Source organism: Paroedura picta, chromosome 12, assembly GCF_049243985.1.
Source record: "Paroedura picta isolate Pp20150507F chromosome 12, Ppicta_v3.0, whole genome shotgun sequence".
Classification (NCBI taxonomy): domain Eukaryota; kingdom Metazoa; phylum Chordata; class Lepidosauria; order Squamata; family Gekkonidae; genus Paroedura; species Paroedura picta.
Genome location: NC_135380.1, coordinates 41,346,499 through 41,373,334, shown reverse-complemented (window position 1 = coordinate 41,373,334; position 26,836 = coordinate 41,346,499). Strand labels below are relative to the sequence as shown.

General features: G+C 47.2%; 1 protein-coding gene across 2 annotated transcripts in view; it reads right to left on the bottom strand.

Moving 5' to 3' along the window:
• Window positions 1-1,973: 1,973 nt before the first annotated feature.
• EEIG1 (estrogen-induced osteoclastogenesis regulator 1) overlaps window positions 1,974-26,836 on the bottom strand; it is a 74,807-nt gene continuing 49,944 nt past the window's right edge. For both annotated transcript variants that reach the window (XM_077305387.1, XM_077305388.1), the window contains 10 exons: window positions 25,759-25,879; window positions 24,453-24,482; window positions 16,310-16,426; window positions 13,377-13,423; window positions 12,151-12,302; window positions 10,072-10,176; window positions 8,427-8,616; window positions 6,998-7,119; window positions 5,301-5,370; window positions 1,974-4,662 (listed from right to left, as the gene is read on the bottom strand). In XM_077305387.1, coding sequence (XP_077161502.1) covers window positions 4,617-4,662; window positions 5,301-5,370; window positions 6,998-7,119; window positions 8,427-8,616; window positions 10,072-10,176; window positions 12,151-12,302; window positions 13,377-13,423; window positions 16,310-16,426; window positions 24,453-24,482; window positions 25,759-25,879 — 1,000 coding nt within the window. In that variant the 3' untranslated portion in view covers window positions 1,974-4,616. The remainder of the gene's footprint in view (window positions 4,663-5,300; window positions 5,371-6,997; window positions 7,120-8,426; window positions 8,617-10,071; window positions 10,177-12,150; window positions 12,303-13,376; window positions 13,424-16,309; window positions 16,427-24,452; window positions 24,483-25,758; window positions 25,880-26,836) is intronic.

Here is a 26,836-nt window from a genome sequence, read left to right as displayed (position 1 = left end):
GAGTCCATCTCTGTCCTCAACCGGGCGGAGGATTTGCATGATTCATTAAGCACCGATTCATCCATTTATAATTTGGAACACTGTAACGCTGTTCCTCCTGTACAGTATGCCGAAAATCTCCTTTTCCAACACTTATGATGGAGGACAGGGAACTGAGCCCAATTTATCTCCTTTGGCACTAGCGGCGGAGGAAGCAGAAACCAGCTCTGGCTTCTCTCCGTCCTTTATCAACTTTGACCCTGCAGCTTCTCTCTCAAGACCAAAGGGCTACAAATTCAATTGGGGTTATGGCAAATGGGGGGGGGGGGGAGCTGCTCTTGCAAACGCCTGGATTTGGAAACAATTAAAGGAAGTATCTCCTCGCCCCAAAGTAGCAATTAAAAAAAAAATGCACTGAAACAACAATTTTTTTAAAAAGCCACAAAACACCAGCCTGCTGGGTTTTAAACAAAATTCGATAAATCTTCAAGACGAAACAAAAAAGAGAAGAGGAAAAGAGATCCAAACAACAAAACCAGTGGTTTGAGAATTTCAGTAATTAAGGACCAAAACAACAACAACAAAACCCACAAACCCCTCCTCAGTGTTCCCAAACGGTATCTCTAAGTCAACTAGGAAGAAGACATCGATCATGCCAAGAGAAAGTGCTTGCAAAGTGAACGTTTGAGGAAGCAGAATTGTTAAGATTTAAAAAAAAAAAAAAGCTCCCAGCTCTACCCTCACAGACTTGACTGGTGGGCCACAGCTGCAAAAGCCAGAGATGGAATTCCAAAATGGAACCATGAACCTCCTTCCAGCGCACTCTTGGTTCTTACCGAGTGTACAGGTTGTCTCGAGAGGCAGAATAAATGACTCCTTGGATCACTCTGTCTGCTTTCATGGGCACAACTCTATTTTGCTAAGGAATTTGAGAAGCGGGCAACTCACCAAGGGCTGGAAGAGAAAGCCTAAGAAACCCCACGGGGTCACTGGCAATGCGCTTGGGGATGTAAAGTGAACCTTACAAACACTGAAACAGCCCGTCGTTTTTCTCAGGGCCAGTCCACGCAGAGCTGGGCCGACAGACTGAGCTGCTAAGTTCTAGGTAGTCCTTCATTCCTTGCTCACCTGGACGGTATCATTACCATGCTGACACTTGCCCTAGTTTTCAAAGAGCTGATCAGGCAGCAGCATGTACATGAGGCCTAAGAAGAACAGTGGAACAGCGGCTTGACTGTCACCATGTGCACAAATCAAGGTGACCTGGCTCCGCTTGTACATCGCCATAAGGACACGCCATCAGCCAACTCTGCTGCTCACCGGGGCGGAGGGAAGGCCAGTAATCAAGTTTAGCGCTCTCGACACAAGTGAACCACAGTGCCCTTAATCTAGATTCCCAAACATGGATTTCTGGTTCCTAAATTGGCAATGGGTCCTTCTTGGTTGCTCACATTTTGGAGGCCCTCAGTTCTAGCTATTCTCCCTCACTACGGGCCTCTCCCTACAGATCTTCCTCATGCAAAGGCAAGGCCAATGACTGCCGGAAGCCATCCCTCCAGACCCAGATTTCAGGGTCCTGCCTGGGTTTTGCAGTGCTTTGGTAACTGAAGGCAATAATTCCGCCCCTTTGCCTGAATCAAAAGCTCTATGCCAAGGAAGCATCTCTATGGCTTCCTATCAGTAGACCAACCTGGCTTGATTGAGATCAAGGACCAAGAGCCACAGTTACAATCTTATGATCTTTCCCCCCCCTAGACAAAAAACGTAACATCATCCAGGCTTGCATACCTCCCATTGCTAAATACTAAAGCTTGGCATTCATTGGGAGATTGTTGCAGTGATATGACTTAAACTAAACTCCTTTGCCAAGGAAGGGGAGAGAGGCATTAGTCCAGGGGTAGTCAAACTGCGGCCCTCCAGATGTCCATGGACTACAATTCCCAGGAGCCCCTGCCAGCGAATGCTGGCAGGGGGCTCCTGGGAATTGTAGTCCATGGACATCTGGAGGGCCGCAGTTTGACTACCCCTGCATTAGTCCATTCTCCAGAGCACCAGGCTCAAGAGCCAAGTAGGGAGGAAGCTGCATTGTGGGGAAGGGGAGCGGGGCGGCTCACCTAGGCCACACCTGGATTGCATGCTTGTTATCTCCAGCCCAGCGCCTGAACAGCATCCCCGCCCCCCCGAAGGCAACCCACAGTAAGCAGCAGACAGCATGTTGCAAACGGCAATAGCTGCTTCCCACGGAAACGGCCAAGTACTCCCTCTTTTTGGAACACAGAAGCCTGGCCCATTAGTAGCTATGGCAACGTGGTGGCTTTCTCTTCTGATTCCTGGTCACCCAACTAAATTCCTTCTGTGGCTGTCCACCCACAAACATGCCCGTTACAGAACAGTCAATCATTAGTTCTTGAGAAAAAAAAACAACAACAACCACCCACAGAGGTCTCGTTAACTTGGGGGAGGGGGGTTCAGATCACCCCTCAACACTATTCCTACTGCAGGGGAAGAAGTGTGCACAAACATGGGGAGAGGTACACAGGTGCTTTATGTGCACATGCATCAACAGAATGCTCTGCCAACTGTGGTTTGCTGGGTGCCCCCACAAGTGCGGCAAATGCATCAGTCGCACACAACAGCGAAAAAAGGGGGTGGCTGGGAAAGGAAGCACTGCAAGGACGGTTGGTTGTGGAGTCCTGCCTAAGGCTCACTCGAGGCAGAACACCCCTTCGATCTCTGCCTGGGTATCTAGCTGCCAAGAGATCCGAAGCGGATGGGAGGAGATTAGTCCAGAAACGACTGGCCTCCCCCCATTCCCCGCGGTTGTGTTTTTCTCTGCTATACCGCAGCACTGCCAAGGGAGCTCAAGGACTAAGCTTATAGGGGGGAAAACACAAGTGGTAAAGTGGGAGGAGGAGGAGGAGGACACAATTAAGCTTTTATCTTTCTTTCTGACACTAAATGCTGGGGGAGGGGGTGTCACATACAGTGGAAAGAGGTTGTAAAGGAGCCTGGTCACAATTTGGGCTGCAGGAGGAAGATTGTATGTTAAGCCGCACTATAGAACGTATTCCCTGCAAGTAGACTAGCCCAACAGGAGCAAGATGGGCTAGAACAGGGGTAGTCAAACTGCGGCCCTCCAGACGTCCATGGACTACAATTCCCAGGAGCCCCTGCCAGCATTCGCTGGCAGGGGCTTCTGGGAATTGTAGTCCATGGACATCTGGAGGGCCGCAGTTTGACTACCCCTGGGCTAGAACTTTGCGCCCTGATGCTGTTCTTTCAACAAGCAGAATGACTTTGCTTTCCAATGTGAGTGAACACTTCTTTCTTTTCTTAAAGGGACGAGTACCAGCCCCTCCTGCTAGCTCAAGACTCCATTGCCTCGTTCCGTTGCATGTGTGGATCAGGCCTAACTTGGTCCATCGAGATAAGATAGGAATTCACACACTTCACAAATGCCTAGTCAGGTTGAGGCATGTTTTAAAGCATCTCCATCATGGATATGGCAAAGCGAGGGGTGCCCCAAGCCCCCTACCAAACCCTACCGAGGTGGGAAAGTGAACTCCGTTCTGTTCTAGATCAGGAAAAGCTGTACCAGCTGTCATGTGGTCCGGAAAAGCTAACCTGTCCCTGCTGCTCTTTCCTAATCTGGAAGGCACCTTTAAAAAAGCTTTTCCACTCGCCTGAAGTGAGTCGGCAGAATCATTATGGTGTGTCCTTCCCCACCCCCACCCCATACTAATCCTAGCCACTCCCACCAGCATGCCGTGGTGGCTGTTTGAGGGGCCAAGAGCAGAGATTCCACTTTGGAAACTGGCCCTTCGGAGGGCCTTTCTGGGGTTTGTTTGGAATCTTTTTAAAGTGCTCCCTGTAAGAGAAACCAAGGAAAGATGTCCCCCCCTCCATGCCCTGCAGTAGAAGGGGGATTTCTGCGAGATGGCCGCTGGGAATGCTAGCAGGCGCTGAGCACTCATCATCGGTGTCTCTAAGGAGAAAAAAAAACCCAACCTAGTTACTTTTGAAATGCACTTTTGTAAAACAAAACGCCATTTCCTATGAATGGATCATCTTTGGGCCTTCAGAATACACTTGAGCAGTCACCACGCAGGGAAGTGACCCTCAGTTTGCAGAAGCCTGTTTGAGGAAAAAAATCTGAAATGCGCCTGAATTTCTGTCTCTCCCCTGAACGCAGCACTCCATTAGCAATTTTTTTTTCTCTCCCAAACTTCGGCAGTTTTTGAAAGAAAAAAAAACCAAAGTGTTCACAGTGGCATAACCCAACGATTTACACAGGCGGTGGCGAAGGAGATCCCGTGCCAGGATGCAGCTTCCAGAATGGGGATCTGGGATGGAGTGATGAGGAATTCTCCTCCGCCTTGGAATCAGCAGGAAATTGCTGGAGGTTCCTGGACACTGGAGGTTGGGGAGACACGAGGTGGCCTTGAGCAAAGTGCACCTTCCGGAGTGTTCTGTTCTGGGAGCGGATCAGCAGTGCACGTGGCAGGGAAGAGACCTCCGGAGCCCTGCCTGGAATGTTGTGTGAAGAGAAGAAAGTCGCAGACGAGCAGTTGGCACCCAACGTGACTGTGGTTGCGGAGGTGACCGTTTCCAGCAGGTCTACCCTGGCTTTTTCACATTTAATGGGTTTCGATTACCACTGGCTCGTAAACTCCAGATGACACCCTGCGTGAGGAATTAAAAAAAGGGGGGGGGGAGTGGGGAGAAGACGACAATCATTTTATGCTTGAGGCTCCCACCCTGAAGAGCATCAGCTAAGCACTAAAATTGAGACTGAACTAACCTGTTAAAAATAACTAACCTTGTCTGAAAGCCACCATCAGAAAGATTTTGGGGAGGGACAGGGGGGAGAAGAGAGGAGGAGGAGGAGGAAAACAAACAAACATTGCTTTAATAGAATGTCATTCTTTTTCCTGGGAGAGCAGGAAGGTGTTACCATGCTAGAAACGATCTGATTATACAGAGTATTATGTATTGTACGGCGTGTGTTAGGGTTGCGCGCTTCAGCCGCCGAAGCAGCCGTTTGTGGCCAAAGCGGCCAGCACTGCAGTGCAGGGGGAAGGGGCAGCAGGGCTTATTACGCTGAGCAAAAGAGCCAGAGGCCTGCAGACTTCTGCTGCTGCAGAACTTTCATCCCTCATCTCCTTCCTCCTCCTCAATCTTTCCCATGTATTGTCCAAGTCTCCTTCCCTAGAACACCCAAAGCTCCTGGCTGGCATAACTCTGTCACACAGAGTAACAGTGGGCACATCCTCACTATGGAAACAGCCCAAACTCACACTTGGAAAGTCATTGGCCGGTACCTGTTTGCAAGCTGAATCCCGCTCAGCGTCGTCGTGCCATCTCTGCTCACAAAGAGCCTCAGGTTGCTATCTGTCAGGAAACAGGAGAGGAAAATTGAGGAACAAAACCACAGGATGACCATCCCCTGGGAGGCTCCCCCCAGACAATCTGACACTGTGCAGAGGGTGGAGAACAAGTCTCACTTAATCTTGCATGGACACAAAAAATGAACAGCGTTGCTTCTAGCCACCACTGGCACATTTCAGAAGAAGAAGAGGAGTTGGTTCTCACATGCCGCCTTTCTCTACCATAATGGTTCTCAACCTTCCTAATGCCGTGACCCTTTAATACAGTTCCTCTTGTTGTGGTGACCCCCAACCATTAAATTATGCAAGTGTTCTTTCACAGAAATTAAACCAAAACCGACCAATGGTGTGAAGATCCATCGTCCATGATTGTATATGAATTGGTTTTTTTTACAGGTTTCTCAAAGTTCGGCTTTGCCTCTTGTCCCACCATGCCAATCTCGCTCTTTTCCACAGCTCCAGACAGACAAATGCTCTATCTTGATCTACCAGAAGGAGTCTCAAAGTGGCTTACAATCGCCTTCCCTTTCCTCTCCCCTGTGAGGTAAATGGGGCTGGGAGAGCCCTGCTTAGCCAGAACAGCTTTATCAGTGCTGTGGTGAACCCAAGGTCACCCAGCTGGCTGCATGTGGAGGAGCGGAGAATCAAACTCGGCTCGCCAGGTTAAAGTTGGCGCTCTTAACCACTACACCAAGCTGGGTCTCAGAAACTATCTTTCAGAAACTACCAGTCAAACAAAGTAAATGCCCCCCCAAAATAGATAACAGAGTACCAGGGAGAAAAGATGAAGGAGGAAATGTGATACTTGATTGGTTAGTAGTAAGACAGGACTGGAATCTACTAGATGGATACTGTCATACATAGAAACTGGACATGCCTCCCACTTCAGAGAGAGAAACATGTCCACAGAGGTTGAATTTGGGGGTCTACCATCACCTACATAACCACCATAAATTTATCCCTACAAGTGGCCACATAAATACTACAAACAGGGGAAGCGGTTTCCATAATGGCGGTGGTTGTGCTGGTTGCCTAAAGTGCCTCTTCAGCAGTGGCTACCAACCAAATAGATGAGACAAAGACAGATACAGCCTACAGGTGCCAGTTAGTTGTCCCTCCAGAAGGATGGCAGAAACATTTAAGAGCCAAGGGTTAAACACCTCCCCCCCCCACCCAACGAACTAGTGTGGTGTAGTGTTCAAAAGTGGCAGCTTCTAATCTGGAGAGCCGGTTTGATTTCCCACTCCTTCACATTCAGCCAGCTGGGTGACCTTGGGATAGTCACAGCCCTGATTGTGCTGCTCTCACAGAAGGAAAGAAAGGCGATTGTAAGCCGCTTTGAGACTCCTTTGGGCAGTAAAAAGCTGGGTATAAAAACCAACTCTTCTTCTTCTTCTAAGGTTGCTTTCAAACCAAGGAGGAACCTAATTGTACATCATTTGTACCTCTGGAAAGAGTCCCAGATCATAAAGGGTGCACGTGGGAGATGTTGCTCTCAGGATGCTGCCTGGATCCTGCAGCTGAATTTCATGCAGTTGGGATATAGAGCACTGATCTACAGGACCTGAACCTGGGAGTCCTCAAGGGACAGAGAGCAGCTCCATTTTCCGGACAACTGCTAGAAGCCTCACCTTCCGTGTTGCTGACATCTGTAAAGTCTTGACTCTGCATGATTTTCTCCACTATGGCATCGGCATCAATCCTGGTGTCGTCCACCCACGTGGGATGACTTTCCACAGAATCCTTTTTCCTCCTGACAATGGAAGGAAGGACAGAAAGATGAAACAAGCCCACTCTCGGTGGCAGAATGTTTTAATTTCGGCTACAAAGGGCTAATAGTAAATGGTACAGTGTTGCTTTTAACTCCCAGATCTGTCTCTGAACACCTTGCAGGGACCATATCCAGTCTGTAATGTGATGTTAGTAATATGTAATGTAATTTCAAATCTAACTCTCTGGTCTCAGGACAAAATAACTTGCCAGCACAGCTTGTCGCTTGCAGGGATTCTTCTATGCTTGAGTAGAGATGGAGGGGGCAAGCAACTAGTCTCTTTTAATTATTTCTTTTAACAAGTTGGAAAGTATCTATCAGTAATTACTTATATGGACAGTTTTTTTTCTCTAATGTTTTTGTGAACTACCACTGAACTCAAAAGGACCGATTAGATGTTTTAATATGGCATAATATGGCATAATTTGGATACTGTGGCAAAGTTTACTGATCTGCCACTAATTTACCTTTTTTGTATACCTGTACTCTCATGATCCTTGTTCCATTTTGTTTGAGAAACACAAAAGGTATGTCTTAAAGGTGCTCTTGGATTCCATTTTTGTTGTGCTATTTCAGAACAACATGGCTACCCACTTGAATCTATACCTGGACAAGTAAAATAATTTGTTTGACAAAGCTGTCCCTGATTTTTCTTGCAACTAAAGCAAATGGGTACCTTGTAGGTAATATGAGGGTCAAGATCTGACAATGACATACATAATATTTCATCCTCTGTATAGTATTGTATTTTTAAACTGTTGTAAGCTGCCACAAGCTGGCATTGCCAGGAGTGGCGGATTAGAAATAGAAATAAATAAATAACATTACAGTCACGAGGCATATGTACTATGCAGAGTTTAAGCTTTGTCCATTTGCCTACATATTTCAAAGCCAGTCTCGTAAAAAAGCAGAGACACAGCTCAATGGCAAAGTTTCATGGTGTACAAACAAGAGACCAGTCCCTCACATCTCCAGTGAAAAAGACCTTGGGCAACTGAGCTGGGAAAGCAGATGAGATTGAGCTGGAGAGAAAACTGTGATACGAGATAGTTTTGCGTGCAGAAGAGCCATGTGAAGGAAGTGAGCATTCACATTAAGTGGCAGGAATCCTCTGAATGCCAATGCTAGGAGGCAACATGGGGGGAGGCCCTGTTGTTGGCTCATCAGATTACAAGTATGAGTCCGGATGCTGGATTAGATAGGCCACTGGTCTGCTACAGCTGGGATCTTCTTATGTCCTCATAAGACACAAGAGGTCTTTTTCTCCCATTGCACCAGCTGAAACTCACCTGGATGATCTATCCAAGAGGAGGTTTGGCCTTGGTGGGCGAGGGGGCTTCTCCAGCTTGTGCTCTCGTTCGCCCTCGGGGCACTCAACCGTCATGCTGAGCCCTCCAGAGGCGCTGCTGCTGGTGGAGGTATTCCGGCGGTGGGTCAGGTCGGACATGCTGGAGGACCGCGAGTGCTCGGTGCTGTAGCCTGTGAACAGATGCAGTGTACATTATGGACAGTCTGCTGCTGCACTTCACTGCCACAAAGCAGCAGGATCTGCATGCAACTTACTTCCAAGCATGTTTAAATGGAAAAGTTGTAGCTCCTGGCACACAAAGCCTCAGAACAGAAGATACATACTGAACTTCCTCTTCCAAATGTAAAGCTACAGCCAACCTTGTGGGCTACAACTAGAGATGCCCATCTCCAGGTGGGGCCTGGTCTAGTCCATGAATTACAACTGATCTCCAGACCACAGAGATAAATTTCTCTGAAGGATAATTAGGGTGGATTCACAGCTCTGCTGAGTGTCCTTCTCCAGGCTCCAACCCCAAATCTCCAGGAATTCCCAAGAACCCTAGCTGCAACCATGGAGTACTGGGTTCAAATTCCAACTCTGCCATAAAGCTCTCCAGTTTACTTCTAGCCAGTCGCTCTCTCTCTTGGCCTGAACTATTACTTCACAAGGTGAAAAGCAAGAGGGGAGAATCTCATAAGCTGTCTTGAGCTCTGTGGAGGCTGGAAAAACAGAATGGCCTGGACAAACTCAGGCTTTATTCTAATTAATAACAAATAAAAAGGTTTTGGAAACTGCCTCCAGTTCAAAACAATAGAAAGGAAATCATATGAAACAAAAGATCTTGAAAACTTATGAAACAGCAACCTTGAAAACTTCAAAGCTAGCATCCTCAAACCTGCCACCTAGGAAACCGACAAAAACAACAGTGAATTAAGAAAAAGAAAGGCCTTAACTTGGGAGCTGAGCAGACTTAACATCCTACCCACTGCTGTAGGCAGGGAGTTGTGCAGTCAAGGTGTCACTATAGAGTGGACCATCTCCTTGCTAATCAAACACCTCCCCTCGGAAGGAGGGCCTTTCTAGGAAAAGGCCTCTGCAAAACTCTTAGGCATGCTTCTGAAGTGTTAAAAGTCATAGCCCACACTTGCCAGGGAGCAACGGAAATTCTTCTTGAACTGGCGAGAGGCGATCTTGCTAATTAGCTACCATCTGCAATCCTGCTGCAGCATTTTGCACTAACTGTCTACAATGCCTTCGTGGTGTGCCAACAGTCACATCTGCTCTTATCAAAGTACTCTGCAATTCCAAAACTGCAGAAAATGTGCTCAGAATCGATCTGTGCAGACAGCATCCTTAAGGTTTCCTTGGCGCATACTATGCCCAAGCCCTGCCCTGCTTTGCTTGATCAAAAAAGAAGAAAAAGGACCGACACTTGCCGTACAATAAATTCAATTTCTGAAAAAAAATTTGGTCTCTTTACATCATACATCATACATCAATATGTATCAACCAGGTCAAGGTGCCAAAATGAGTCTCCGGATTAAAACAATACTCGTGTAGATTCTTTTTCTTCTTTGTTAACATTTGGTTAAACTGCCAGGACTTCATTTGGGAGTTCACTACTTTGCTTGATCAGCAGTTACCAGAGATCTTGGATTGCTGGCTGGCATAACTGGAGTTCCGCGAATGCCCTGAGTGGAACACCTCCTCTGGACTGGACAAGTTCTGGTCCGGTCCCTCTGGTACACCTTGTAAGCAAAAGAAAGCAAGTCAGAAGTGCTGCCGGCAAAACATGGCTATGTAATTCTTACAGTTGGGAGGATGTAAGAGATCTCAGCTACAGCTGCCCAGGGGCCCTGAAGCTGTACTATTTATAGGCAATATTGTCTCTGCAGTAGCAAACCCGACACTGGAAGGAGTGAGAGAAAAACCATCTGCGGCAAAAGAAATCTTCTAATACTAAAGTGTAGCTTTCTGCATCTTTTTATTTTTTGAAGAAAGAGCTGCGGAAATCAACCACACTCGGTTACAGTCAAACTGGAGTTTTCTCTCGTTACCACCTTCACCATTTGGCTTCTCCTCGCTTGTTAAGCAGAGGAAGTAGCCAGGCAACTTTCTGCATCAATAGATTCCTCCTGACTGTCCTCTGATCAGCTGAATGCTGAATGAACAAGACTCTCACTGCAGAGTCTTTTCTCTGCGGAGGATTCAATTTTAAAACCTAAAGTCTATCTGGACGCACCAGCGCTTGCTTGACACATTGCAAAGAAAGGATTTGGGTTTATTAGTCTTTGCTCCCCTGCTGTATGCAGAGCCTTTTCCTTCCAAGCAACCCAATGGGGCTGCATTATGGAACATCAGCACATGATGCATGTTACGGATTGTACAAGACAAGCCAATCCGGCTGACAAGATGTGTGGTGTTGGTGGGGTTTAGTGGTTTGGTGGAGTATTAAGGCTGGGATCTGGGAGGCCAGGCTGGAAATCCCACTCAGTCATGGAAGCTTGTTAGGTGATCTTGGGCCAGTCAATCTCAGGCTAACCTACCTTACAGGGGTGTTGTTGGGGAGGAGGACAAGGTTGAAAGGAGAGGACAATGTTGGAAGCTGTTTTTGGGTCTCCGCTGGGGAGAAAGCTGAGGTACAAATAATTTTTAAAAAGCTAGGACACAAAGTACTTCTGGGAAAACCAACAGCTTTTGGGGGGGTGGCAAAGCAGAGATGTTGCTATCTTAAAGGTTCCAGGAGCTTGGAATGAAGCCACAGCAAACACCTAGAGCAGGGGTAGTCAAACTGCGGCCCTCCAGATGTCCATGGACTACAATTCCCATGAGCCCCCTGCCAGCATTTGCTGGCAGGGGGCTCATGGGAATTGTAGTCCATGGACATCTGGAGGGTCGCAGTTTGACTACCCCTGACCTAGAGTGACTGCTGAGCAAGCTTTGGAAAGCTGCTTGCTTAAGACCTCTGGACCAGCGGATAAGGATGCTGCACCAATGGATATTCGAACCATCGCAGGATGGGTCTCAGACAAGCCTGTGGGGAATGTGTGAAAGAAACCTCCATTAAAAAAAATGGGTGCATTAGGTTCTGTCTGCTGACAATATATTGCATGTTCACGTCGATACCACTCAGTTCTGTTTTTGGATATGCAGACGGAATTGTTTTCCTAGGAGCAGAAATACAGGAAGCTGCCTTCCATCAAACCTGATCACTGGTTTACATCAGGGATGGCTGAACTAAGGCTCTCCGGATGTCCATAGGCTACAATTCCCAGGAGCCCCTGACAGCATGTGGAGAGCTGCAGGCTAGCCACCCCTGGTCTACACTGTGGCAAATGCTCTCCAAGGTATGAGGCAGAGAATGCTAGAGAACCTCTAGCTAAGGATTGAGACCGAGATGCATGGGAAGCAAGTAATCTATTGCTGAAATAGCCTCCTGTTTGGGCCTAGGCTGGTTTAGAAAACTATTTATTTGGAAGAACCAAGCATTGAAGAGAGATAATAAGAGAAGCAGGTGGCCTAACGGGCATGGAAGCTGTTCCAAGCCTAGATAACAATAGGGTACAAGTCAGGAATGGAAAAAGGTAACTGGTACTTAAAAAAAGGGAGCTGAAGACCAAGATCACTGGTAGAGAGCTCGAGAGGTTTGACACAAGCACTTGTAGCCTGGAGTCCATGCGCGATGTGGCAGAAGTTCAGCTGATGCACTTTAGAAGGCATACCTGACCCAAGGACAGGGGGCCTGGACTTGTTCTGACAGACAGAGCCGATTGTGACAGGCGTGCTGCTGCTGCTTGTTCCTTCACCTTTACAGGTCAACTGCAGGGTGGAGTCCTGACCCGGGATGGTGATAGATTTGGCTGTGGATGGAGGCCTACAGAAGCAAAAAACAGAAAGAGTCATATTAAAAACAGATTTTTCACGTGAGGAAACATTCACACTGGGTTGATTTGTTACAATGGAGGAAAGAGGTACTGAAGGGAACCTTGGAGGCCCCGGGTGTGATTCTAGGCCCGAGGGGAAGGCCACTCCGCTGCCGGGGGGGGGGCGGGGGGGAAGTAGGCCTTCCCCCCGGGCCCAGAAACACCGCACCCGGGGGCAATGGCACCTCTATGTGTCTGCTGGGCGGCCACGGCGGGGGGGGGGGGGGGGCTTTCAAAGCCTGTTCTCACAAACGGGCTTTGAATCTAGTAATATATAAAATGGGTAGGAAAAGACAATGGATGGCCATTTTGCCACTTTGAGCATGCAGGGTGGCAAATAGCTTGATCTATTTGATCCTCCTGGAAAAGACGTGTGTTTTTTGCATATGAAAATGAATTTTAAAAAGCATCTTTTCCCCCATCTTTCCTTTAACCCACTAAGGCAGCCTTTTTCAGCCTTTTAATCGTGGAGGAGCCCCTGAAATATTTTTCAGGCTTTGAGGAGCCCCAGAACCAAGCCAGAAGTGATGTCAGGAGGACTCACCTCCCTGATACGCCCAAGGAGGACTGAGGAGAGGGGGGATAAAAAGGAAGTGGTTTGAGGCTGGAGTAGGTTCCAGGCTCCGCCCCCTTCCCCAAGCAAGGCAACCATGTGAGAATGCTACCCTTAGGTCAATGGAAGTTGCTGGTTCCTGCTTTCATGGGAATTCAGATAATAGCTTGTAGCCAAGTCCATTCAGGCAAGATATAGGCCAGGGAGCCCCTGGGAAACTCTCATGGGAGTTCCAAGCAGTACCAGATGGGAACCTTGTTTTATGAAAGCAAAACAGGCAATTGGGTTTGAGACAGTTAAAAACTAACTGCATGGGCTGCTGTAGCAGTGTAGGAATGTAACCTCCAATTATGTGATAAACCCAACTTTACCATGCATACAGATACAGAAGTAAGAGACCCAGTCAGAGGTATGACAATCCTGGCTCCTTTAAATAATTTTTTTAGCATAAGAGCTCATCCAAACAACTCACGTTTTGAAGCAGGGGTCTCCAGAGAGCAGGGACATTCCAATCATCACCTGCGAAAGAGGGACAGTATGAGGCAACTTAATTCCTTTGGGTGTTGAGCTGGTTTTCGTGATGGTTTTCGCTGAATTGTTTTATTGGCATGATTGACTACTGTAACCTTCTTAAAAATAATGTCAGCTTTATGTTGCTCTTATTGTACATAACTCTCAGCGTTCTTTCTGGAGAACATAGAATCATAGAATCATAGAGTTGGAAGGGGCCATACAGGCCATCTAGTCCAACCCCCTGCTCAACGCAGGATCAGCCCTAAGCATCCTAAAGCATCCAAGAAAAGTGTGTATCCAACCTTTGCTTGAAGACTGCCAGTGAGGGGGAGCTCTAATGAGTATTCTAACACCACTATTGAGTATTCTAAGTAAAAAGAATGGCTTAATTTTAAAATGCAGCGTATTTGTACCGTCAACTTCGGTGACAAATAACACAAAGAGCCTTTCCATTTCCCCCCCCCCCCTTCCCCTTGAATTTCTGATCAGGCATAAGGTTCTCCTCCCAAGAATCAATTTATCCAGTGGATGACGTGCATACTGGGCTCAGTTAGCACTTGGAAGACTGCCAGCATTATGTGCTAACATAGTGACCAAGAAACAGAACTGATTAAGAACAGTTTGTTCTTCCATAGTATTCTGTGAGGTGCCTTTTGCTTTGTATCGTTCTGCTTTACTGGGCGATTTCTGAACAGAGTTTTTTCCCAGCCCGCTGTTTCTCCAATCCTCCACAAAGGGGGCAGAGAGGATCCCAAGCAATAAGGAATACCGACGGCTGCAAAAAACTCTGCCTGAAATCCCTGCATTGAAGTCAGCCAAGCACACAGCAGTTCAGTATTACTTCTATATATGCGTTCTTGAAGATGTATGTTAGGAAACATGCTGCTGTCAAGAGCCAGCAACAATGTAGAGCAGTAGGTTTAGTCAGGCCTGGCTGACAAAGACCTAATTTTGATGCTGGATAGCCCTTCTCAAAGCAGCAAGAAGCTCCTTCGTTATTATATATCTATAGCCTTTCCACCCAAGGAAAGCTTACAATAAATAAAATCTGACACACAAGATATTTGGAATGCGCATGACTTGGGGGACAGTTTTGTCCGGATCCTTGGCACTTGACGCAAAGCAAAAGAAACAATGAATCGTGTGGCCAAGATATGAATCTGTCTTTTGGAGCACGATGAAGAAAGGGTAAGTGAAAAGTCTCTTTATTATGCAAACAAATCTTAATCCTAAACAAAATGAATCCAATAATCCGTGGACGAGGATGTCTCCTTTAACCAATGCTGAAAGCTGAACAAGGTTCTGATGAATTATTGTTTCCAAGGGATTTTCTCAGCAGCAAAGCCTACGAGGCATAGAAAACAGCTCTAGGAAGAAGCCAAGCTCAAAATGGCTGCTTTAACTTTTCTTGCTCAATTCAGAGGACTGATGCACTAACAGGCAGCAGTACCTCAAATTGATCGCTTAAGTCAGCTGTCAGCATTGCTTAAAGGAGGAATGCTTGTCTAAGGATTATTTCCTCTCGATTCATTTTGCTTAGGATGAAGATTTGTTAACATAATAAAGAGACTTTTCACTTACCCTTTCTTCATCGTGCTCCTAAAGACACAGATTCATATCTTGGCCACACAATTCATACTTTCTTTTGCTTTGCTATATTGCTTTTGTGTTCTCCTGTACTGTTTTTGTTTTACTTGAGGACCCATGGCATGGATGCAATAGAATCAAGTTGTGTTACAGCAAAGGCATGATGAGGTACCATTTCAGTGAGTGTGTGCATGAAAGAGAATCACCCCGTTTACTGTTTCCCCTAAGGAAAAAAACGTCATAGCCACTGGAAAACAAGTACATCAGGTCCCCAAGGAGTTCCTTGTGGGCAGCACAGTGCCCAGCCTGGCACGTCCAGCCATCTCAATGCAGCTGGAGGTGCTTCGGGAGACTACAGGAGGCATCAAGTCTTGTTCTGCAAGGAGTGCCTTTTTGTAAACACATTATAGGATGATGCTGGGGGCTCAGGACCTTTCCAAATTTAGTCATTGCTTCCCATGGCCGTCACTTTGTGGCAGTTCCCACAACCTTCTCTCAAAATTCCAAAAGTGTCCAGGAACTTGAGGATCCCTGCATCAGACAACCTCTTCCCCAGATGTGTGATTTAAGTTACAAGGAATTATTACACAGGGGAGGGGGAAGCACATACCAAACAGTCCACAGGAGAACAGTCTCCTTTATTCAGAAACGGACTACTTCATTCTGTTAGCATCTCAGTCCCTTAAGGCAGGGGTAGTCAACCTGTGGTCCTCCAGATGTCCATGGACTACAATTCCCATGAGCCCCTGCCAGCAGATGCATGGGAACTGTAGTCCATGGACATCTGGAGGACCACAGGTTGACTACCCCTGCCTTAAGGGGCAAAAAGGTGCTGGCTGACAGTAAAAGGTGATCACTCACTGAAGTACCTCTATTCTAAGGCAGCATGTTAGGAAGGCATTTTTCTGGACTGAGCCCTCCTTTCTGAGATCAGATAGTTGGGGCCACAAAGATCCTCAGTAATCAAGCACTGAAGCAACATTCATTTTAATCGCTGGGCTTCCATTTACGGCTTCGGCAAATATCTAGCTAAATAATGTAATGGTTTCTCAAATGAAGGTCAACCTGCAGGACAGGTGGACACATGGATGCATAAATTCTGGATGAAAATGACCGCTCCCGGAAGCAAGAACAATCAGGCGTTATGTAGGCAGGAGTGATTCCCCCTATCCCAAGGGGGTACGGAGACTTCCAATTCCTTACATCTTCTCTGATATTATAACAAAAATATCCGGGAGGGAAAAATATTCTCGGAAAATACACTTAGGCATAGAGCACCAATGAATTGGTTCTTCCTGTATTTACCTTCAAGATGGAATTATCCTGCCGAGTATTCTTGGTATCGTACCCTTCCAGCAAGCAGCATCGGACAGTGAACCCAGAGCCGGCAAACTCTGCCAAATTTAGGTCGGCAAAACCAAGCTGTAAAAGCCAACACATTTTTTTTTAAAAGCATTCAACACTACACAGGAAAGGAAAACACCATGTGGAAGCAGACACAAAACCGGGCAAGATCTGCACACCAGGATGGAACATGTCACATTCTTAACCCCAAAGAGAGGTAAATCATTACAGATAGCCAGGAAACTTTTAGGTATAAGGTGAAGGAAACAGAAGTGCTGCTCTGGGCAGGGACAGCGTTAACTTGCCTGCAGTCATTGCATAACCAAGGACACAGAAGACACTAGGTCAATGATGTGGAAAAACACACTCCTATGCGCACATACAAACATAATAAAGAGACTCTTTGTATTGGCCAGGGGTAGTCAAAACTGTGGCCCTCCAGATGTCCATGGACTACAATTCCCATGAGCCTCTGGTATTGGCTGTCCCAGAATACAGCGCAGCACGTACACCGAGAGATGAAAGGGTATTGTTGTAGATTAAAATCAGCACGCTGTTCCCAATAAGCAAGATTGAGAGATTGTAGCGAGAACACATTTTAGAGCTACCCCGCCTTTTCATTCAAGAGTTAAAAGTTGGAAGCTCTCTTAGATGGCTACAGCAAGGCTTGGGAATGTGCTCCCAACTCTAAGCCGACACCTAGAGGGTCTCCACTCAGGATTTCCTCAGCTAAACAAGGGCAAGGGAAAGCTTTGAGAGATATGACCAAAAGCTAAAAGTCCCATTTTCCTCTTGGATATCAGAAGAGCTGAGTAACTGTGTTTTTAATCTGCTTCAAGCTGCCCGCAGGATGTGCTTGGTTAAAAATCAGGGGCTTTGTTTTATTATTATTACTAAGTTGCAGAACACAGGAACTCATGAGAAAGTTTGGGTGAGGGCTATCAGTGGCTGCTCTATCTTCCTCCTGCTAATTCTTGAAGGCAGGACAACAGTCAGATCACGTTCAGGAATATTTTCTCAAGATAAACAGAGCCTATCTACCAGGCCGTTTTGGCGCACAACGGGACAAGACTAGTTTCAGTTCCAAGAGGCAGGCAGGAAGCTTGAATGAGAATTCCTGGCTTTTCATACACATGAAGCCGCCTTAGACTGAATCAGGCTGCTGGTCCATCAGGGTCAATACTGTCTACTCCAGGGGTAGTCAAACTGCGCCCTCCAGATGTCCATGGACTACAATTCCCAGAAGCCCCTGCCAGCATTCGCTGGCAGGGGCTTCTGGGAATTGTGGTCCATGGACATCTGGAGGGCTGCAGTTTGACTACCCCTGGTCTACTCAGACTGGCAGAGGCTCTCCAAGGTCTGAGGCTGAGGTCTTTCACATCACCTCCCACATGATCCTTTTAACTGGAGATGCTGGGGTCTCAACCTGGGACCTTCTGCATTCAAAGCCTTCGGGGAGGGTGGTATACAAATTGAATGAATGAATGAATGAATGAATTAATGAATGAATGAATGAATGAAGCAGATGTTCTGCCAGTCAGCCACGGTCCCTCCATCTCAGTCCCTTGAAGGGGCAAAAGATTCTGGCTGACAGTAAAGGGTGACCACTCACTGAAGCACCTCTAATCTAACTCACCATATTAGAAAGTTATTTTCTTGGAGTTTTCTTTTTAAATGATGCATCGCCAGTCACAGTCACATACATATGAACAAAACGCTCACAGTGCAGAATTCCTTGCTCAAATAATCACAAGGACTGTAGCTGTCATTTTTACTTCTCTGGAATTAGCTACTTGTCTAGAGCCATCTAAGTGAGTTCAGCGATAGGGTTGGGATATCCTGCATAGTGCAGGGGGTTGGACTAGATGACCCAGGAGGTCCCTTCCAACTCTATGATTGATGTGAATTATGAATCAGAGATTGGCCTGCAAAAGATTTCTAACCCCTGGAGTCTGTTTTAGATACTAGATCCTGGCAAGCCACTGCCAGTCAGAGGTGGTCCCATAGCCTGATTTAGTAAAAGGTAGGTTCATATGTTCAAGAATATTTGCTACTAGAAAATAAGCCCGCTGTAATCGAAATACATAGAGCCTCTTGTGGCGCAGAGTGGTAAGTCAGCCGTCTGAAAGCTTTGCCCATGAGGCTGGGAGTTCGATCCCAGCAGCCGGCTCAAGGTTGACTCAGCATTCCATCCTTCCGAGGTCGGTAAAATGAGTGCCCAGCTTGCTGGGGGGTAAACGGTCATGACTGGGGAAGGCACTGGCAAACCGCCCCTTATTGAGTCTGCCATGAAAACGCTAGAGGGCGTCACCCCAAGGGTCAGACATGACTCGGTGCTTGCACAGGGGATACCTTTACCTTTTAATCGAAATACAGCGGGCGCTAGCGGGGCTGGCGAGTTTGGGATTGCGGCAGGGCCAGAGCACGTACCCGAGGCTGGGCGGTGGGCGTCCGGTGAGGTGGCAGCAAGTCATCCTTCCCCCGCCCCATGGCCTACTGGAGTTTGTGGGTGCGAGGCAGGAACTGGTGGCGGACGGGCTGGCTACCCGAGCTTTGAGTGTCGGGTGGGCGGGATGGCTGGTGCCGCCGCTCCAGCACGGGGCTCAGCCGGCCCCTCCTGGCTGCGTGGGCCAGCGGGCGAGCTCAGCTGTGTGCGGGCGGGGCGGATGGCGGCTGCGGCGATGCGGGGGTGTCTTGCAGCGGCAGGTGGCATGCGAGCCACTCCCGGCTGTGCGTGCCGGCGGCGAGCCGTTCTGGTGGTAGCCACGGCCGCAGGCAGCGCCAGCGCCACGGCTGCAGCCGCTGGGCCCTCCTGGTCTCGCGGGCAGGCGGCAACCTGCCCTGTCAACGGCGAGCCAGGTATGGCGGTGGCCGGCCGCATGCGAGGGAAGTCGGAGGGGGGCGTATCGGGAGTCGCTTTGTGCCTCCCAATTCGTCAGTCTGACGGCAAGGAACCAATTTGCAGCCAGACTGATAATTGGAGGCTTTGCGCCTGCCAATTGGGCCCTCCAATTGTCAGTCTGGGGGAAGGGGCCTATCAGCACCCTTCCTCATCCCAGACAGGGCCTGCCCTCGGGGCCCTTACTGCTTTATTTTATCCGCTCCGCTAGGTGCGGTTAAAGATAGTGGACTTCTATTTGTTTTCAGACTAGAATTAAAGCCTGTTATAGCTAATACAATGGGTGCTAGCAGAGGGGGGAAGGAGGAAATAGCAAAGAGAGAGGGAGGTAGAAAGGAAGAGAGCAATTAAGATCGCGAGAGCTTTGCATTGCGAAGAGGAAGGGGAGGGGTTGTCCAGTTTGTAAGGTCATGAGGTTGTATATGTGTGTTGTGTGGGAGGTTGTGGTGGCATGGTGACAAGAACCTGTTGTTTGGAATGTTCGTTGAGTGTGGGAGAGGACTGACCTTTGAGAATTGTGGCATAGTGGTTACAGATGAGCTTTCCAGAGCCATGTCTTCAAATATGTGAAAGGAAAATCAGACTTCTTAGGGGGAGATTACATGGCAACCAATTCCTCCCAGTTCTGCATCATTTCCCTTCTTGTGTGAATTAGGCCACAGACAACAAATTGTCCCCCTGCCATAATCCACATGGGGTAGTCACAGTACACAGGTGTCCACCCTGCTCCTTCTGTCTCCATTTTTTTTTTACTGTTGATATAATATTATGTGCCCACATGCTTCTTTCACTGTTGCCGCTTAGAAGAAGAGCTGGATATTTGTACCCTGCTGTTTACTACCCAAAGGAGTCTTAAAGTGGTTTACAAATACCTTTTCCTTTCCTCTCCCCGCAATAGACAACCTGTGAGGGATGTGGTGCAGTGAGAGGTCTGAGAGAACTGGGAATGAGCCACAGTCACCCAGTAGGCCTCAGGTGTCTCAAAGCAGTTTCCAATTGCCTTTCCTTTCTCTCCCCATTACAGGCTCTCTGTGAGGGAGGGAGGGTAGAGAGAGCGCTAGTGTAAGTTTGGTGCAAGTTTAGTGCCTTACTTTGAAGCTGGCAATCTTAAGAGTAGGTCTCTCTGTGCATAGCAGCCTTGACCCTAGGTTTATGCACACCTTGGTAGTGTGGAATTCCAAAACATGAACCTACACCAATCTGGCAACCTTACCTCCTCTCTGCCATGTTTTCTTGACCTGAAATAGGTGGGGCCTGGAGAGCTCCTGGAATTACAGCTCATCTGCAGACTATAAGGATCAGCTGCCCAGGCAGAAAGGACTGCTTTGGAGTTTGTACAGGGTTGTTGTGGAGAGGAAAGATATAAGGTTGTTGTGAACCTGAAACACTTGAGGCCTACTACACAGGGTTGTTGTGCAGATGAAACAGGAGGCAAAATAACCTCCGCAAAAGCATCCAGTTTCATCTGCACAACGACCCTGTGTGGTAGGCATCAAATATACAGAGAGCTGCTTGGCTGCTTCTTCCCTCCAGCAGCGAGGTTGGACAGAGCAGTATTTTAAATGAGAAGGGGCTTTTCTGTAGCCTCCCTGTCAGCCAACTGTTTGGCAGAAGGGAAAAGCTCCCCCCCCCCCATAAATGAAAGCACAAGTACCCCCACAGACTCCTCTGCATTGTTCTCAGAAACATCTCCCTCACCTCAGTCAGGGGCTGTCAGAGGCTTCCTTTACAGCAGGCCTGAAGGGAGAGGGGAGGGAGCGCACTCATCAGCCCCCTGCCAGCTCCATCAGTGGTCTGAGGCAAAGCAAGTGGAGTTGTTGGATGTGACCGTTAGAGGTGGGAGATGCAGCCTGATTGGGCTGGTTGGGCTGTTGGGGGAGGGTGCCAGTGGAGCCAGGCCCATCCAGACACATGCAGAGCCCGGACAGTCTGCGCCCAGGAGGGCTTTTCACAATTATATGATAGAGCAAAGTGTTAAAGATTTGTATGCCACCCTTCCCTGAGGGCTCTGGTCAGCTTAATGTGGCTTTGCCTTTAGAACTCTAAGACAGAAATAGTTTGTATGACTATTATTTATTAGACTTATATCCCGCTGCTGTACTCTAGGTTTTCTATAGAGATGTTAACTCATACACTGTTAGGCATGTCTGGATCACCAGAGAAAAAGGCTTTCCGTTGACATGGAAGAGATGATCCTTACTAAGGAAGCAAGGAAACAATACTACAGATGTTACGTTGGGAAGCTTCCTGAACTCTGTGGTCAAAGCCACCTGGGAATATGCATCTCACATGACTACATCTGTGATTTCGGGAAGTGCACATTCCACACTTTGGGGGACCTAAAACTTCCACAGTCAACATGTATGCTTCCAGATTGTGGGGCTTATGGATATGGTGAATGCAAGTAGACTCAAAGCACACACACAAAACAAGACAACAAATTCCAAGGTTTGCCTCAAATCTCCTCTAATACATTTCTGGTTGTTTTTCCTAAACAACACGCCTTCCCATTCACTCTTGTGCTTCCCATTTAGAAGTCACCCTAGTTTCTGTACAAGTGACATAGTTCCACTCCCTTGCATTAGTCAACAATTTGGAACCCTGAAGAGGAAAGAAAAATAAATTAGAAGAGGATTCCTTCTGACGTTTGCCTCAGAGAAGGCGACCTGCTTTCCTTTCCTTATTTTTTTAAAAAATCGCTTTTCCACTTGTGGCCACACTAGTAGCTTTCACTAACACTGAAGAGAGGCTGTTTCTCGGTTGAAACACAACAGGAAAAACAGTGTGCTAACGAAGAAGAAATTTCCACGGTCAAGGGGCAGGCCTCAGTACTCCAACTGCCTCCACGTGTGGCGGGAAAATGGCAGGGTCTGGGTAGGACAAGGGGAGCTTGTCCAAAGAGCATGACTGAGGGCTTCAAGGTCCAACTTTGCACAGCATGCTGAGGTCAGAACTTTTCCAGGAAACGGATTCCCGAGGGTGAGGTGATGACTGAAGGCAGCCTGAAGCTGCTAAGGAAGGTCAGCCCTTGTAACAAAAGGATGTTCTCAGATATAACCTCTCAGTACCACTTCCTTCATTTCCCCACCAGCAGCCAGGACCATCGTCCGGCTCAGACACAAGCATTTCCTTTTCATCAGCACATCCCGCAGGCCCGTTTCCTCCTATGAGCTTGTCTGTGCTCTCTCTCTCTCTCTGTCTGCCAAAGAAGTATTAACAATGTGAAAAGATCCGTGGCTTCTGACTGGGATGCTGAGCTGCCTGTGCAACACCAAGTGAAAAGAGGGAAGACAGAAAGATTGTTCAGGGAGATCTCTGCTGCATAATGTCTACAAAGGCAGTCATGTTCACATTCTGGAGCACAACTATGGAAAGAAGAGAAATTCCAAAACTCCAGTGCTATCTTCAGTAATCTCTCTGCTCCTCTGCAACATTTTTGTTTTTGTTTTGAAGTTTCACAAACTTCTAAGGAGAACATGTTCAGAACATTGCTTCCCCATCACCTTTTCCAGTGTCCTCATCTGAAACACAATGGTTACTTGGCATCGGCAGGAGAGAAGCATTCTACCGTCTAGGTTAGAAGGACCAGAGGGCAGGGAAAGCAACGAGGTGGGGGAGAGGAACCATCGTTTTAATTGACAGGGTAACATGAGCAAGCATCATGGGACCATGGGGATGCAAGTGAGGTTCAGGAAAGGACGTACTTAAGAAGTGGACCTCAAAGAAGGCATCCAGGGGAACAGGAAGCCACTGTTTGAGACGTAGGAAGAGAAAAGGTAGACTATATGGACAGAAGCAGGCTGACAAAGAAACCTGTAGAGTTAGTTTCGTATAGGAGGTGGCTGTCTTTGTTTTTGACTAGCTATGTTTTGAAAGGCTCTGCCTACAGCCATGCCATGACAGCATCCTTCCTTTGGTCTTGTTCCCCCCACCCAGTTGGAGATACAGCATATGGCAATATATGACAGGGCCTTTTCAGGGGTGGCACATAGTTTAAGTTAAGTTTATTAAATTTCTATACCGCCTATCCCGGTAGCCAGCTCTGGGCAGGGTACAATATAGTATATATACAAATAACACAGGCTATGGAACATTTTTGAGAGCAATATCTATACAACTCACTGACAGTATGTAGGAGGTGGGTTAAAAACTTTCCTGCTCTGGATTGTTTAAATTGTGTAATGATGATGCACTGATTAGCTGTGGACTTCTGCTTTTAAATCGTGTTGTTTTTTTAGCTTTGCAGGTGTAATTTTTGGGATGTTATTTGATTGTAATATTTTGACCTCTCTTTACCATAACCTGCCTTGAGGACTAGAATAGTAGATATTGTAATAATGTTTCAGCTGCCCAATGATGAAGGAGCCTTTCCCTCCCAGAGCCTGTGCTAACTTGGGACATATGCAGATGAAATTGTACAGTATTTGCTTTGCAGGCCCTTGATCTAGGAAAGACCTTTGCATGAAACCTTGGAGAAAACAGCTGGATGGAGTGGACAGTATGGAGCCAGAAAAGTGGACGGCCTGAATTATTATGAGGCAGGTTGGTATATTTCTATGCATGAGCTGATTAATGTTGATTGCTGTCAGTCTAAATTTGCAACGGCCTTGGGGACAGGAAGAGGAAGAGAAGAAAGTAAAAATAGAACTATTATCTGAAAGCAAGAGATTTCTTACAAAGTAGTCTTATCATACACAGGAAGTACCAAGGGATCTGAATTTCCCAGAAAGACTACGTATATATGTTCTAGTTTTGAGTAATTTAGGAATATGTTTTGAGTAATTTAGGAACTCCAGAGGAAAGATATTCTTCCAGAGATTGTAAGCCATGACTTCTTTGGGTAGTATTCTTCCAAGCAAGGAATGCTGTTCCATTAGGACAATACATGGGAGGTGAAGCAGTAACATGTTCCCAGGAAAGAGAGAAGGAAGAGGATATTAACTGGAGCGTAGATCTGTTCCCGGAGAATCCCTTCCTTGGTTTATCTAAGGGTGGGACTGTGGGCAAGAGTGTTAATTTATTTGGCACCTTTAGACTGGCTGGCCTCTTGTAGCCTCAGCATCCCCATCTGCAATATGAGAACAACAGCACTGGTCTATCTTGTAGAGCTGCTCTAAGGATTTGGTGGGAAATTCTGAAGCCCTGAAAGCGCTCTATAAATGCTCCCACCATGATATGGAAAATACTTCTTGCAGTTCCTCTTACCTTGGAATAGGTTTTTCCACCTTTCAGTTCCTATAATGGGGGAGGGAGGGAACAAAGAAAGGGAGGGAGGAAGATGCATCAGTTTCACTGTAGGAATGAGAGCATGGTCATTCTTCTCTTTGTCCGTGCATAGTGACTGGCATTCAAAGATCACCCTTTGCCTTTTAGAGTATTTGCTGAGGATATCTTTCAGTGCAATGAAAACTATGCCGCTTGATTAACACTCAGGGCATTCCACTGCTTGGCATAATTACTGTTTCGCTAGGTTTATTAATTCTTTTGGAAGAGGGGAGAAATTAAGTACAAGAGCCCTGGGCTAGTCAAAGTTACTGTGCTAATCCTCTATGACTGCTCTAGCTGGCTGAACACACACTATCAGCTGCAAAGATCTCTCTATCATATGCATTTCCTGCATCCTACCTCCCCCAGCATCACAACCATCATAAAGTACACTTTGCCAGATAACTCTGCTAACAAAAGACAGCACATTTGAGTCTTTAATGTAATGGAGAAAGGCACAGTAGGCAGCTTACATAGCCACAGAGTAGTGGTTACTATCAGCCTAGGACATACCACTCAGCCAAGCAGCTCATTAGATGACCTTGTACCTGTTACACTTGCTCTCTCCGGTAACAAAGTTCTCAGTGGTGCTGCCAGGGCTAGACTCCATCCAGCACATGAGCTAAATGAGGACATAGTTTTGCATTTCACATCTTGCCATCTAAAAGCTGAAACGGTTGAACTGTACCATGCTTGTGACACGAGAAGGGAGTCACAGAAAACAGAAGCATTTATGCCATCTGGGACTTCTTGGGGGAAAGTGTAGACCTGGGAGAGGGACTGGTCTAAGCATTAAGCTCTCAACCATTTAGGAAGAGAGCCTGGTGAGGGCTTGGTGGGTAAGAAGGTACAATCCAATCAGAACTAACTTCCAAAATACAGTTTGGGGAACCTTGCATAATAACCAGAGGCACATCTCTAAATGCATCAGCTTGGCTCTGCACCCCTGATGGTGGTGGAAAAAGTGCCTTCCAGACTTATGGTGATCCTGTAGGGTTTTCAAAACAAGGGGTGTTTGGAAGTGGCTTCCATTGCCTGCCTCTGCGTCACAACCCTGGTATTCTTTGGAGGTCTCCCACACAAATACCAGCCAGGGCTGTTCCTGATTAGCTTCTGAGATCTCATGGCATCGGGGCCAACCTAAGCTATCCAGGTCAAGGCCTTTACATCCCTACCTAAAGGGTAATTGTACTGGTACAGTTATGTTTCTATAACTAGAAGCCAGCTCAAAACACAGAACACTCACCTTGCGGACAGACACACGGCAGATGCAGGGATCCAGAAGGCCAGTAGCAGGATTTGCGCTCATTTTGCAGACAAAGGTGAATTTCTTCTTCCAGCGTACACAATTTTCCTGAACCTCTTCTCTGTGGGGAATAAGAACAAAAGGGAAAGAGTGCTAAGTATCAGGTTTCCTCAGTCAGGAGGAACAAACTGTCCCCCCCCCTCCAAACTTTGTACACTGAGTTTGCGGGATGCATTTCCTTGGACTAGCAGCGAGGCAAACCATCCTAACATTGTGACCAAATAGGGATCCATGTATAAATGGGGAGGAACTGGGGTTACAGTGAAGTCATCATAGGATGGCTTTTGTCACCCTGCATAGGGGCTGTTCCCTGCACAATCTTGGAGAGGCAGGAACTTATTGTAAAGGCCCACTCAAATCAAGGCCATTTTCAACAATGGTGGGGATTCCATCCTCCTTCCCTTTTGGCCACTTGCTTCCCTTAATCCTGGCTGGCTGATGTGTTGCTACTGCTGCCTGTATTCCATGCCAGCCTGTATACAGAACTATCAGCTCCCACTGGGCTGGAGAAGAGAAACATTCTGACCTCCCCTCCATTTGTTTTGGAAGAAATAGCCTTCCTATAGCCTGCCGCATGCATGCCATCCATAGCTCAAGACCCAAGGAGTCTAAATGGAGACATCCTGCTCTCAAAAAGTTTACTCAGTACCAAGAAAGCTGGATATCAAGCTTTATAACTTCATCAGTAATATAAACATCTAATATCTTAAAGGTCATATGCAGTCTGGGCCCTCAGTAATTGAGGGACTGGCTCTCTGCTTACGCTCTACAAATTCCAACAAGCTGAATATCCTTGGCCCCAGGGAGGCTCATCTGACCTCGACCAGGGCTTTTTCTGTCCTTGGTAGAATGAGCTCCCAGAAGAGAAAGGCTCTGCCAGAGTTAAAACAATTCTGCAGGGCTTGCAAAACAGAGTTCTTCCACCAAGCTTCTGGTCAAGGCCAATGAAACAACCCCAACAACTAGAGCCCCCAGAGGACCCTCCCACCACCAGCTGCACCCAGCAGATGCACAGGTA